Source organism: Berkeleyomyces rouxiae, assembly GCF_048999995.1.
Source record: "Berkeleyomyces rouxiae strain 22BRR77 chromosome Unknown BrBRR77_ptg000004l, whole genome shotgun sequence".
Classification (NCBI taxonomy): domain Eukaryota; kingdom Fungi; phylum Ascomycota; class Sordariomycetes; order Microascales; family Ceratocystidaceae; genus Berkeleyomyces; species Berkeleyomyces rouxiae.
In genome coordinates, this window is record NW_027396494.1 from 1,296,553 (window position 1) to 1,310,453 (window position 13,901).

At 52.2% G+C, this 13,901-nt stretch overlaps 6 protein-coding genes across 6 annotated transcripts; 5 read left to right on the forward strand and 1 right to left on the reverse strand.

Annotated features, from left to right (window-relative positions):
- Positions 1 to 334: 334 nt before the first annotated feature.
- Positions 335 to 1,366, forward strand: BROUX77_004586 (uncharacterized protein; the record flags this gene model as incomplete). The annotated part of the gene is made up of 4 exons (XM_073749364.1): positions 335 to 378; positions 521 to 722; positions 780 to 866; positions 932 to 1,366. The coding sequence occupies 4 exons, from the start codon at positions 335 to 337 to the stop codon at positions 1,364 to 1,366; spliced, it is 768 nt and encodes a 255-aa protein (XP_073605043.1).
- Positions 1,367 to 1,622: 256 nt separating this feature from the next.
- On the forward strand, positions 1,623 to 2,984 carry BROUX77_004587 (uncharacterized protein; the record flags this gene model as incomplete). Its single annotated transcript, XM_073749365.1, has 1 exon — positions 1,623 to 2,984. The coding sequence occupies one exon, from the start codon at positions 1,623 to 1,625 to the stop codon at positions 2,982 to 2,984; it is 1,362 nt and encodes a 453-aa protein (XP_073605044.1).
- A 1,024-nt stretch (positions 2,985 to 4,008) lies between these two features.
- On the forward strand, positions 4,009 to 5,723 carry BROUX77_004588 (uncharacterized protein; the record flags this gene model as incomplete). Its single annotated transcript, XM_073749367.1, has 4 exons — positions 4,009 to 4,069; positions 4,139 to 4,245; positions 4,345 to 4,773; positions 4,839 to 5,723. The coding sequence occupies 4 exons, from the start codon at positions 4,009 to 4,011 to the stop codon at positions 5,721 to 5,723; spliced, it is 1,482 nt and encodes a 493-aa protein (XP_073605045.1).
- Positions 5,724 to 6,967: 1,244 nt separating this feature from the next.
- BROUX77_004589 (uncharacterized protein) lies at positions 6,968 to 8,550 on the reverse strand (the record flags this gene model as incomplete). Its single annotated transcript, XM_073749368.1, has 2 exons — positions 6,968 to 8,335; positions 8,413 to 8,550. The coding sequence occupies 2 exons, from the start codon at positions 8,548 to 8,550 to the stop codon at positions 6,968 to 6,970; spliced, it is 1,506 nt and encodes a 501-aa protein (XP_073605046.1).
- A 1,495-nt stretch (positions 8,551 to 10,045) lies between these two features.
- On the forward strand, positions 10,046 to 12,603 carry BROUX77_004590 (uncharacterized protein; the record flags this gene model as incomplete). The annotated part of the gene is made up of 5 exons (XM_073749369.1): positions 10,046 to 10,434; positions 10,495 to 10,682; positions 10,757 to 11,040; positions 11,158 to 11,308; positions 11,372 to 12,603. 5 exons carry the CDS (start codon positions 10,046 to 10,048, stop codon positions 12,601 to 12,603), a joined length of 2,244 nt encoding a protein of 747 aa, XP_073605047.1.
- Positions 12,604 to 12,786: 183 nt separating this feature from the next.
- BROUX77_004591 (uncharacterized protein) lies at positions 12,787 to 13,458 on the forward strand (the record flags this gene model as incomplete). Its single annotated transcript, XM_073749370.1, has 1 exon — positions 12,787 to 13,458. One exon carries the CDS (start codon positions 12,787 to 12,789, stop codon positions 13,456 to 13,458), a length of 672 nt encoding a protein of 223 aa, XP_073605048.1.
- Positions 13,459 to 13,901: the final 443 nt, after the last annotated feature.

The following is a 13,901-nucleotide window of genomic DNA, read 5'->3' on the forward strand; positions in this document are numbered from 1 at the left end:
TTGAACCGCGGGACAAAAGTCTAGAACGCCGCCTGTTCTTTGGATGCTTCAAAAAAAGCGAGACACGGCTAAAGTCTAAAAGTCTTTGTGTCTGGGGTCTCATGCAAGCTACAGTCTGATGCTTCTGAGAACATGACGTATAACCCTAATGAACCCTAGTACATCTTCAAAAGTAGTCCCCGACAACTGATGCCTGAGGTTCTAGAGTCACCATGATTACAAATGAATGATCTTTATATAACTAACGATACATCTTGTGTTTCTTCAATATGGCAAGCAAAGTTAACTCTTTTCTTGTATCTGCACCACCTTTACTCTGATAACTATATCGAAAATGGCACACACGGAAGCTTCCGCTGAAAACAGAGCCTACTTTAAGTAAGTTGCAATGCAGATGACTGTGCCCTAGGAACTCTGTCCAACTGCTTCTGCCGAGCTAGTTTGATAGTAGTACTTCTTTGTGTTTGCTTGCTGCAAGTCTCACTCGCAAGAGCCGTGAAGATTTAACCAGAGGTGATAGCGACTTGGCTACCAAGTACGAAGACCGGTTCGGCAAAACACTGGATCGCCTCGTGGAAGAGATTCAGAGTCGGCGTGACTTCATTGGCGCCGAATGGGCAGATGGCGAAGATGGAGATGATGAAGCCACTCCTAAAGATGAGACTAGCAAGAGGCCTGTCAGACTTCTTGACTATGCCTGTGGAACGGGGCTGGTCTCGAGAGTGAGTAATCTTTACTCACATCAACCTTTTGTACAGACATACTGATAATTGGCTCAGGCTTTGGCTCCATTCACCACCCAGTGTGTGGGCATTGATATCTCTGAGGCCATGATTGGAGTATACAACACAAAGGCCGAGAACCAGGTGCGTGCCGACATTTCTAATTTTTGAGTAAATTACTAACAGAGCATCACACTGGCCTGGGACAGGGACTCACAAAGGAAGATATGTTTGCTATTCACGGCGACCTTCTCGACCCTGCTGTTCCCTCACCGGCCCATCTTTCCGACCCCGAGTTTTTCAACTTTGACATCGCCGCCGTCGGTCTAGGGGCGCACCATTTTGCCGACCCCGCACTTGCTGTCAAGCGGTTGGTTGAGCGACTGAAGCCCGGTGGCGTGCTTATGATTCTCGACTTTATTGAGCATGCGCCTGTAGCTATAGATACAGTCGGCGTGAGCTCTGTGATGCATCATGGGTTCAGCAAGGAACAGGTCAAGACGTTTTTTGAGGAGGGCGGTGCTGGCCAAGGGTTTGATATGGCCATACTGGGGCGCGGAATGATTTTTCATGGACACGGAGCCGGCGAGGCTAGCGCCGAAAGAACTGTATTCATTGCGCGGGGTCAGAAAGCAGCGAACTGAGATGCAGTCCAGTTCTCTTCGGCTTTGCCAAACCCGATACAAACCCCGACCCAGGGGTTGACGTTGCACAAAAGCGGGGCTAAATTACAAACCCGATAGCCGATACCAAACCCGATGTCATTATTCATGAAAACCGATGGACGATAAGGTGATTGTGTATAAAGCAGCCTAACTCGCTTGCTATGTTGTATTCAACCATACCTTCTGATGACACGTTCCTCTTCTCCGGTTTTTATATTCTCCTATATTCTATACCATGGTCTCTAACTCCAACGTGAACGGCTCTATTGAAGCTGCCTATTCTGCCGCTGAGGCTCGATTCATAGCCAAGAACCCCAAGTCCCAAGAGCTTTATGAAAATGCTACTGCTCATCTTCCGGGAGGCAACACTCGATCGGTTCTCTTCTTTAAGCCATTCCCACTTTATATCTCATCTGCTAGTGGCTGTACTGTAACTTCTGCTAATGGCCATGTGTACACCGACCTTCTAGGCGAGTATTCAGCTGGTCTGTATGGCCATACGCACCCAGTACTTCAAGAGGAGCTACATGCCACTATAGCCAATGGCCTTAGCTTTGGTGCGCACCATGCTGCCGAGACAGAGCTAGCAGCCGAGGTGTGCCGGCGCATTCCCAGTGTGGAACTTGTGCGGTTCACCAACAGTGGCACCGAAGCCACCATGATGGCCTTGTCAACTGCCAAGGCGTGGACAGGCCGCGACAAAGTTGTCGTTTTTCGCGGTGGGTATCACGGTGGTGGATTTATCTTTGGAAGTGCTAGCAGCCCCGTCAACGTGCCCCACGAGTATCTGGTCGCCGAGTACAACGATACCGCCTCGGTTCAGACCCTCTTCGACATGCACGGGCCGAGTATTGCAGCTGTTATTGTTGAGCCGATGCTTGGATCTGGCGGTGGTGTGTGCGGCACAAAGGAATTTCTTGTGAGCCTCCGGGCCATCACACAGGCTGCCGGTGCGCTCCTCATCTTTGACGAAGTCATGACCTCACGCCTGTTTGACGGCAGTGGCATGCAAGGCCATCTGGGAATAATTCCCGACTTGACCACACTCGGCAAGTACATTGGCGGTGGCATGTCGTTTGGCGCGTTTGGCGGCCGTCGTGACATTATGTCTCTATACGACCCACGTGGCGTCACCGGCGCTTTACAGACGGCTAGTCACTATGTGGCACCGCTTCCGCACGCTGGAACGTTTAATAACAATGTGCTAACGATGCGTGTCGGTGTGCGCGGCCTCAAGGATGTCTACACGCGCGAGCGGGCCGCCGAGCTGCATGCCTTGGGCAACGAGCTGCGGGCGAGGCTGACGGCGCTCTCGGCTAGTGCCGGCTCGCGCATGAGGATCCTCGGGTGTGGATCGATCCTGGTGTTTCACTTTACCCGAGCTGATGTGGCGGCGATCCGACGACCAGCCGATTGGGCTGACGAGGACCCCAGGCTGCTAGATCTGCTGCACCTCGAGATGCTGGAGGCCGGATTTTACATGGCGCGGCGCGGATATATATCGCTGAGCTTGATGATTGACGAACAAGAGGCGGAAAGATTTGCGCAGGCTATAAGGGGTTTCTTGGCACAGCACAAGGATTTGGTGGCTATGTGAGCGTGGAGGGTTATTTGGATGTGAGTGCTGACATCTGGTGCAGTTATCTTCTTGTAACTCCTGCGCGTACCTGGACTCTCAACTTTGTCTCACAGCACATGTTGCGTGTATTGGCCGGCGGCCCGGCGTGTATTTGTGTATTTGTAGGCATAGAGTGGCGCAGCTGGCGTCCACGTCGTTTGGACCCGGCGTCGCATACAGATTGACACTTGAATTCCGATCTGCTGACAGTCTGTAACACATGCTCTATAACACCGGCACTTATACCCCGTGGCCCCCCATTTTTATTCCATTGCCTGCATTAAAAATCAAGCCCTTCCTGGGCTACTGCATAGGCGGCATAGGCAGCACTTTGAGCTCGAGACAGGGGTCGCCTTGGCCCCAAGGAGCTTCCGCGCGCTGAAAAGGCACAGGCAAGCATACGTACCTACATACGTAAGGGCCTGCGTAAGAAATACAGACAAAGAGAACATCTTTGCTGTGTCTTGAGTCGTCTATTTGCCGCCTAAAGTAAGTATCCCGCTCCAGTCTCGGGAGGTCTATTGCGGGGAACGGAGGAGGGGGCGAACAGGGTAGTTGCCAAGTCGTCTGGTCTATTCTTGGGGGCTTGGTCCGTCCCAGGAAACTGCGCTTCTCGTCGGTGTAGGTAGTTACCTGTATGTACATCCATATATTGTGCACATGTTTCCTCTGTCGTGCCACGCCTTCCTCTTATCTTGCTTCCTCGCCTGTTCTTTTGGTTGCTCCTTCCTTGACGGCAAAGATCCTGTCGGATTTAAACCAGGTAGTTTCCCTTTTTTCTTTTCCTTTCAGGGCTGAGTTGGCTCTTTCCTCCTTCATTTGTTTCAATCCGGACGTGAGATCTATTTTCTGGCTGCCGACGCACAAAAACCCGCTCGTTTCTCATTTCTACAAGGACTTATTTTTTTCTGTCTTGTTGCCGTCTCTGTTCTATTCGATAGGCTTGCTCTATCCCCTCATTTTCCACCGCTTTTTCGCATTCCCTATTAGCATACAACCAGCCATGAAGACCGCCAAACCGAGTGGCCTTAGCCGTGTTTTCGGCAGCATTCGGCGCAAAGCTGGTAAGTCGCCGATGACCGCCCCGCTACTAGCGTCCCGATTGTTTGATCACCCAGTCTGACATCATCTAGGCTCATCTTCTTCCACAAGCCAAAATCAGGTGGCATCAACTCAGCTGCCCTCGCCCGTCGGCAACTATCCCCCCGGCTCTCCCGAAGCTGCCGCTATCGAAGCACTGGTGAGTAATCTCAATACTAGACACCGCTTTTTACGCCTTTTATAGGTACTATAGCTACTATACATCAACGGACATGTCACTGATATCTTCCTTTTGTAGTCCAAGTTCTGCACCACCGATCCCGCCCGTACGGAAAATGACATCGACCCCGCCGTTTACCTCCCTACCATTGTCGAGTCATGTGAATCCTCACCCATGGCCAGTGCTGAAGTAGCGCATCTTATTGGCGAATTTCTAGGCAAGGCTTTCCAGGGCCAGGAGCAAATACAGTACAAGGCCATTATGATACTACGCATCCTCATCGATAACCAAGGCGTGACCACCTTTGTACGCAACCTCAACAAGAGCTTTGCCGCCAACGCCAAGATTATGCTGCGAAGCATGAAGAATGCAAATGCCTGTGTTCTGCTGATTGAGACGTTGGAGAAGCTGGACTCGCTGTTCCCGCGCGACAGCTCCGACCTCCCCGCTGTCGTTATCATGTGGCGCCGCGAAAAAGAAAAGGATCGCAGCGGCTCGCAGTACGGCGTAAGCTTTTATACACGCCTCTCCAGTTCGTCTCCCTTTGTGCACTAACACCTGTTGCCTCCTAGTTTGCCCTGCACCCGCAGTATGTCCAGCCCCCGCTGCAGGCGTACCCCCAACAGCAGCCTTTTATGCCCCCGGCTGCTCAACCATCGCCCACCCGCCGCGATTACTTTGCCCGCGAACACAGCTCCCGCCAGCTTCCGAACCCTGTCGAACTAGCCTCGCGCCTCGAGGAGGCTCGCACGTCAGCCAAGCTGCTCCATCAATGCGTGTCCAATGCCTCGCAAGCCGAGCTGCTCGATAGCGATCTTGTTGCCGAGTTCACCGCACGTTGCGTCTCTGCTTCCAAGTCTGTCCAGAACTACATTGCTGCCGAGGACCCGAGCCCCGATGATGCCACCATGGAGAATCTACTGGCCACCAATGAGATGCTGCAAAAGGCACTGGACTCTCGTGAGCGTGCCATCGCTAATGCCCGCGAGGCGCGCGACACCCGAGCCCCTTCGCCGTTGCCCGCGCCTGTGGCCGCACCCGTGGCGGCACCTGTGCCTTCTCACGAGAGCGCCTTTGGCTCGTCGCCTGAATCGCCCTTTATCCCACCAACCACCGATGCGCCAACACCCCTGGCCCCGCGGCCTGCGCAGATTGACACTGGCCTCACACGTCAGTTGAGCGGCACGCCCCAGTTGCCGCCCCTGGACACATCAGTACCAGCCACACCGACGGCGCAGCAGCCGCGCGGCGGCAAGTTCAAGGAGAACCCGCGTGACCTAGCAGAGCCTGTCTCGGCCCTCAGCAGCGATGAGGAGAATCCGTTTGCGGATCCCAACGCCCGGCAGGCTACCAAGGGTACGGGATCGAGACACGACTACGGCATTGTCGAGGACTCTGATGACGATCTCTACAACACAACACCAAAGCGGACAACCCAGGGCAACAGTCGTTTCTAAAGCATGTGCCGGGTGTCTAGAGCTATTCATCCGGGCTATTTGAGGCTGGGTTCATTTTGTTTTTGCCTTTTGCATTGTGCTTTTTCCCCTTACGAGAAACGTCCGGTTTTCAACTTTGTGTAACTACGGGCTTCACGTTGTCTGTTTGTTCACAGACCCTATCTTGTTTAGTATTTGATTCCCATTTTGTCATTGAGATATAAATAGCCACTCCTTCTACATATCTATACGTCTATCCGATTCTGCAATATTGCCACTGTTACACTGAAGTTAATAGCGGAGATCAACAAGTGAGTAAGAGCTGTGACTGACTGCCTGTTGCTGCCTACCGCGGAAATTAGGTCCAACTATAAAGCTACGCATGAGTAACCCTACTAATCGTCGGATCGGCTGTACAGACTTGGCCATAAGGCTGCAGTTTTGACAAATTCTGAAATTGCGCTGGTGTCTATCGCTAGTATCACCGGCAACTAATACATGTGCACAAACACTAGAATGATCCGGCCATCAGGGTCCCCAGCCACCGGGCCACTTGCAAGCAAATTTTTCGGCGTCGGCGAGTGGGCCGTATTGAATTCTGCCAGTTAGCGGGTCGCCCCACACCTCTCACCGCCTGGCGCCATCGCAATATAAAAAGGCGTCGATGTCGCCCTCTTTGGATTTTCTCTTTTTCCTTTTCTTCTTCAGGCGACAATACTTCAGAGAATCATTTCTATAGTAGTCGACCTTCCTCTTGGTTCCCCAAAGGAGCTACAGAGTCCATCCTGGTTGATGAATGATATCCTTACATCCTTAGAGTGAATACTCTTGGTTACTTCTGCTCTGTCTGCAAAGACGGCGGTCGGTGATGGCTTCGGCCAACAGCTGGCTGTATAAGAAGTGTTGATGATCTCGTCCCTGCTTCATGGTCTGCCTTCGGGCGCATTGGTAGGGTGGGATGTAATGGACGTCTGACAGGTCTTTTCTTTTCTTTCATTGCTTTTGGGGCTAGTCCCTGGATGTGAAGAGGGAATGTGGCGAGGGCTCTAAGGGAGTTGGCTGTTCGAATTGTTGAGGGACATCAAAATCCATGGACAAGTAAATGAGGATGGAATCTTGGTTTGGTCAAACAAGGCCTGTCTTATGTAGTTACACAGATGTCTATATGTTTGGTACGAAAACCCCTTCGAACCCTCCCACTCGTCCAAATCAAACAAAACATTACTAGGAAAATTCTGCGCCCTATTTATTCTCTGGGGTATCTATCAATCGCAACTCTCCACCACCAGACTCGCCGATCGTCCAATGGCATCTCCCAGCGTCCGGTCCTTCGTCGCTTCATACACAACACGCGGCATGGTTGAAGCCACATGAAAGTCGTATTTGTGCGTATAACCCTCTGGTTCCTCCAGGTCATCGAGTGTTGATTCGTCGCTCTGGGCTTGACTGCCTAGCAGATCAAAACACTCGACGAATGCGTATAAATCGTCCAGCGTAGCCGAGGCCTTGAAGCGCCGCACGATGCGCCCAGCACCCGACTCTTCAGGCATTTTGATTGCTAGACGCACAACGTCAGAGTCGCTGCTTTCCGGCTCCGGTGCAATAGTGAAAGCCCTCCACCGGCGCCAAAGATGCCTCTTGGCCCCCTGTTCTGCCTCCTTGGCTGCTTCGACGGCAGCTAATTGCTCGGCCTCTGCCTTTTCTCTCTCGGCTTCGCGGCGCTGGCGGGCGCGCTCGCGGTCGCGGGCTAGCGAGCGTTCATAGGCTGAGTCTTGTTCTTCGCGGATCGTGCGCGCAGCTTCACGGGCTCGACGTTCAGATCGCACGGATGCTAGATCGGCGGTATACTTTTCAATACCAAGACCAAGTTCACGAAGGTAGCGGGATGCAGGCATAGGGCCAGCCATGCGCTTAATAATTCCCATCCGAGTGCTGCCTTCCTTGGGGGTGAGACATACGAGAACAGTAAAGGGGAACTTTGTGCAGTTGTACTCAAGAGAAACCTGATAGGCTTCAGAATCCAGGACGTTTCCTCCCCAGAGAATGATGTTGTTGGCGGGGTTTTTGACAAACTCTATAACCTCGGGGGCCAAGAGAGTCTCGCGCACAAACGAATCGGTGTCATCGTGTTCAGGCGAAATCAGGACCATGAGCAGGAACTTGAGGTCATTCTTGGCGGCATCAAGAGCCTGCGCAGCTCCGCCCTCGAAGAAAGGCAGCTCCTCACCGTACTCCTCTTCGAATTCACGCTTGAAGCGGGCGGCCGTATCTCTCGGCAGCAGCATTCTCCGGCCACTGACACTTCTGATACCAGCAGCCAGACTATCCGTCACGGCGCGGGGCCGGATGGGGGCAGGGAGGAAAGAGGCGACGAATAGAACGGCGCGGTACAAGAAGGAGACCATCTTGTAGCCAAAGTTGAAGGGGTACAAGATTACAGAAAAGAAAAAGGGCACATGGCCAGCTCGGGGCGGTACGACACGTGGGGCGGCTTCGGTTTTGGGGCGGCTTGTAGGTGGTGGGGTATCGAAGAAAGAATCTTGCAGGTTCTCGGTGTGCACATTGGGGGCGGCTGCCATGGCCTCAGCGACGGGGTCCGGCCCTTCGCCGTCAAAAAACTTGGTAATGGCAATCTATTACGAGGCAAGGCGCAAATGTCAGTATGAGGCGGACCATTGGCGATCGGATGGGCGGCTTCTTGTAAACATACCTGGACGTTCCATTGGGAGCGCTCAAGAATGGGAATCGAATCATCGGCATCTTGGTTCGTTAAAGCCATGAACTGGCTGAGGGCATCCTGCTGATCGGCTGAAAGAGCAGCCAAGTCGGCGCCGGCCCCACTAGCCATGGTGATTGTGGTGGTGTGAAGCGGGATGACGTAGGCGCGGATGGAGGAGCAGGAGGAGCGCGGAGAGCAGAATTGACGGCGATTCGAACGGGAGCTGAAGGGGAAGAAGAGGAGACGGAGCGATGGGAAGATGTCAAGGCCGTGGGGCGGGGGAAGGGGAGGCACTTGGTTATTGAAAGAGCGAAGATTCTGGGCGCAAGGCAAACTGATTAGGTGGCATATGCATGATATAGTTTCACCTGTCATTTTTTTTTGGTGACGTTTGTTTAGGCAGTAGAGGCTAAGGCTATGTATGTGTGGCTGAAGCTAAGCTCCGGTAGGCTTGATAAAGTGGCGTCGTCGGGTAGCCACAGCTTGGCGGGCGGATATGCAATTATCCGAGGATCGATAGCGCCGATAGCACTGAAAGCGATTCCATGCTAATACCGAGGCAAAGGGCGGGCATTGCCATGGGAGGACATAGGCCAAATCTTGAAGCCTCGAGCCTCCACGACCACAACGCTAGACGTCGGATGCTTACGCCAAACAACGCCAGCAAGCAAACATAGGACTTGCCTTGGCGGCTGCAATTCCCATCACCACTCAATATCCGGGCGCTGCACCTTTTGACCCGACTTGAGAACCTCCCACAAGATCCCACCCGGCCCGGCTTCAGCGGCCGACGATCGCCTCTACGCAGAGTACAACGCAGAGTACGACTCACCACTCACATGACCCTCCGGCCAACCGCCAACCAGTATCATTCGCCTCTGTCGGCTCCGTTTTCGACTGCCCGCCGGTCTCATTTTGCTTTCGTGTTCCGTCCTGCCGTTCTTAGTTGACGCCACTGCTACCGGTCTTCGGACTCATAACACTGGTACTATAGTGCCTTTGTGCTTGCTGTCTGGATCTGGACCCTAGGCTCCCGTTAAAGGCCTGGCAAACCCCCCTCGAAGCAAACATTCGCAACCCTTTCTTGGCCCCCCTCTCCATCTGCCGGCCTCCGTGTCCCGCTTCCACCACGACACAACTACAGCACGACTACGACAGGGCTACGACACGATCGCCACGCTTAACATAATCTTATCACACTACAGGTAATCTGTACCAATTGTCACAACAACCATAGCCGCAGACGCCCATCAGGACCAGCTTGGAGCCTGTCTTTTTTTGTCCCTGCTTTGTTGCCGTGCACATCTTCTCCCAGACGACCCCGACCCCGTTACTTGGCTCCACGCGATTCTTTATCTGAAACCACCACTATCGCCACGACAACTCCTCTCTCTGCCACACCCTGAGCATTGCTAGAGGCCACCACCATTACATCCGTCGTTCTCGATGCAGCTTTTATCGTTATTACCGCATTTCTTTCCGGCCTCTCAGACCAACCACGTCTAGATCCCACCACATCCGCCCCTTGCCTTGCCTTTATTGCCGCATCTATCGGGTCGCAACCAGGCGCTTGAGAAAGTCGATTTAGCAGCCATTGTCTCATCAAGAGCTGCTTCTGCCCAAAATGTCTGCGAGGGGCTCTCAGCCCGCGGAGCTTCGTCGACAGCTCGGCTCTCCTAATGCTAAAAGTCGAGGTCAGTATGCTTTGTACGCCAACAGCGGCGACACAGCAGATAAATCCGAAGCTAACCACATAGTTAAATCTCCATCAGATACTCCGTGCAAAAATGTCCTTATATATGGACATTGTCGGTACGAAAATCAGGGCTGCACCTTCAACCACGAAACAAAGACCAAGACCAACAATCCCGCCACAACCCCCGCCAATGTCACCCCTAGCCATGCCTCTATTGTGCATAGCAATAACAACATCACCATTGGCAACAACCACATAAACTCAGGGCCACCGAATCTGGCCATGAACTCTTTACTGGCGTCGCCCAATTCTCACCAGTATGTGCCAAACCCGCCTCTGACCCGCCTCATCACAAATGCCGACTAACACGCCGATAGGAAAACCCTCAAGTGGGATACTCCGGCCTTTACACCATCTTCCTCCTCTACATCGCCTTCTGGTCTTCATGCTGTGCCAACCGCTCCAGCTGTCATGTCTCCGAATCCCGTGTCGACTTCTCCTCTCGCCAAAAAGTCTACCTTTTCATCGCAGTCGCTCTATGCCGCGTCATTTACACCCAGAGGTGGTATGTAGCAGCTTATGCTCTTTTGGCTTTTTCTTACGAGTCACCATGAATCAACCCGCCTCTAACATTCACAGGTAACACCGCTCCGAGTACTCCTCAAAGTGACGCCAAAAAGCCCATGGCTTTCAACCCCGCCAACGCCAAGGAGTTCATGCCTTCCAACTATGACTTGGGAAGTGGGAACAGCGAGCCCGTCAACCAGATAGATTCTGCCTTTGGGTACGACGTTTTCAACATGGGTCAGGTGGCTAATGGTCTACCACCTTCTACTCCCTTCAACCCTTATGCACAAGACCATGCTATGGCTGGCGCGGGATACTATCCTCATGCAGGCCCCTTCATGTCACATGCACAGCCTGTAAGTGTTTGCTACATACCGTGCTACACTCCCGATTCACTTTCGAACGTCCCAAAAGAGGCTGCTCCCGCGATGGTTATTTATAGGCTACAAGTAAACTAACAAAGGCCCGCGCAGCTTCAACACCATTTGTACGCAAACATGGGCCCATACAGAGAAGATCTACTCCCCTACCAAAAGCTTGCCCATGATCTATTTCTTCCTGAGAAATTGCGGGAGGACATGCTTAAGAAGCTGGAATCAACTTTGCGGGTGATTCCCATGACCAGTGAGTATTTGGCCTCTCACTGCATGATGTCGTTTGCCTTGCAGCCGTACTGATTCCAAACAGGTCCCCAGCTCCCAGAGATTGAAGACTACCACTCCCTAGTAGCCCTGGATACGTCTCCCCGGAGCAACATGAACTTGTTTGGCTACTCTACCTGGGTTTACAAGGCGACGTCAGTCAAAGACGACAAGACATACTGCCTACGTCGCTTGGAAGGCTTTCGATTGACCAACGATGCCGCCTATAAGCATGTGCTACGTACTTCAACCGACTGGAAAGCTGTACGAAATTCGAGCGTTGTAAGTATTCACCAGGCCTTTACCACGAGAAAGTTCGGCGGGAGCTCTCTCGTGGTCGTACAAGACTTTTACCCCGGCTCCAAAACACTCGAAGAAGTATGCCATGCTGCCAACGATTCCAGAGCTCAAGCGCGTACTCACGTGCGCCCCAAGGCTATCTTTTCAGAAAGCATCATTTGGAGTTACATTGTGCAGCTGGGCAATGCCTTGCGAGCGATTCATGGCGCTAGGCTTGCTGTGAGATGTTTCGATTTGAGCAAGATTTTGGTCACGGATAAGAACCGGATTAGACTAAACGCCTGTGGAATTCAGGATCTTGTTCAAATGGATGAACGCCCTTCTGTATCGATACAACAAGAAGAGGACTTTATTCAGCTTGGAAAGATGATCTTGACCATTTCCCTTGGTGGCATCTTGTCACCTCTCTCTGAAGGAAAGCTCGACGCATACTTTAATGATTTGAAGGAGCTTGGCTATTCTATGGATCTCCGCAACATTATCCTATGGCTCCTGACCCCTGCATCGCCTGATATCCGCAAATCCATTGATGATTTTCTACCACGCATCGTTGGCCATGTATTTGATACTGTCGATTCATCATTGCATGCGCAAGATTCGCTTACCTCGGCTCTATACGGCGAGCTCGAGAACGCCCGTCTGGTTCGTCTTTTGGCGAAGCTAGGCGCTGTTAACGAGCGACTGGAGTTTGACGGTGACCCACGCTGGTCTGAAAATGGGCAGTGCTATGCTCTAAAGCTTTACCGAGACTATCTCTTCCATGCAGTAGACGGCAATGGCAAGCCATTGCTAGACCTTGGCCGAATCATTGCTAGCTTGAACCGTCTGGATGTTGGAACCAACGACATGATTAGTCTTACAAGTCGTGACGAACAAACCGTATTCTACACGACATACAAGGACCTCAAGAGACTAGTGGAGTCGTCGTTCCAAGCCCTTGTCAAGGCTTCGGCTGCATCCAACAGTAAATCCCGCTAGGCGCTGGATCCTTCTGCTGTATCAGGCCCTCCGCCACCCCCCGGTTTCGTACCCTTGCCTGACAACAGGCCGATGATTACGCCTGTCAATCCAGGCCCACCCTTCAATCCCAATATACCTACTCATCGCCCATTTGTACCTAGACATGGACAAAGCAGCGGATAGAGCCCGTCGCATATGCCCATGTCGGCAATGGTTCATCACCAACATTTGCAACACCCACCTCAACTTCAGCCTCAACTCGAGCCTCCCATCGGATACAAGACTCTAGGCTATTTTGCACCGCCTCCCACCTCTTCTACCCCTTTTATACATCGTGGGCCGAGTGTCCACAAGCCCCAAGAACGACAACTTTTGCCGGGGTTAATGAGCTTAAAAGCAGAAAGCACCATTCCAGTTACCCCTGCACTTCCTCTCAGTTCCCATCGACATCATATGCCCCAACGCGCCTGCAGTACCTCTGTGCTCCCACCTAACGGCAACTGGACCGATAATCCCAACGGAACTCGACACATGCCCACACTCAATATTTACGCTGCAAACTTCATGCCCACTGCTACAGCCTCTGCGCCGCCATCATCGATTCATCCCTCCCCTAACTCCACGCCTGATTCCTCGCTGCACTCGGACGCTTGCCAGGGTGAGAGTGTGCCGCGAGAGCCATCTGCCTCAGGAACCAAGATCGAATGCCCATTGACGCCAGCTTCTATCAAAGAAACAAAAATAACCCCTGTCACACAACAGCACTCGGCTGGAAGTTCTAAGAGATTCATACCAGAAATAACGCCGGTAACTCCTGTCAACTCCCAGCGGCGTAGGAACAGGCGCAACTTATTGGCACGGCCGAGGAAATGAAAGTGGAAGTCTTCACATAGAATCTGCTTCTGCAATGGATGTTTGAGAGAAGACAGTAGAAGCGCACATTATTTCTTTATCTTGTGGTTGATCCCATGACCTTTTCCATGAATTGATTTATAGTTTTTAAGTAAAGATGTTGGTATTAGATGCTGTGAGAATGGTGAATGTGTTGTACATTTCGGATGTACATGTGTATACTTTGGGCAGTTGACTATTGATCGATTCAGTCTTGCAGTTATTCAAAACCAACTCTAAGAGAGGTTACACGGAGGTTGTGCAACCGTTTCGTTGTGTCTGCCAGTCACGTGCACCTACCACCCACTTACATCCACAAAGTGCAACCGAAAAAGCGGGGCGGTTTTTCATCAGCATAGACTTATTTCAGCCTTGACGTCACAGCCTTGCGGAGCTTCACGCAAGGAAAGTTTAGTTAGTATAGT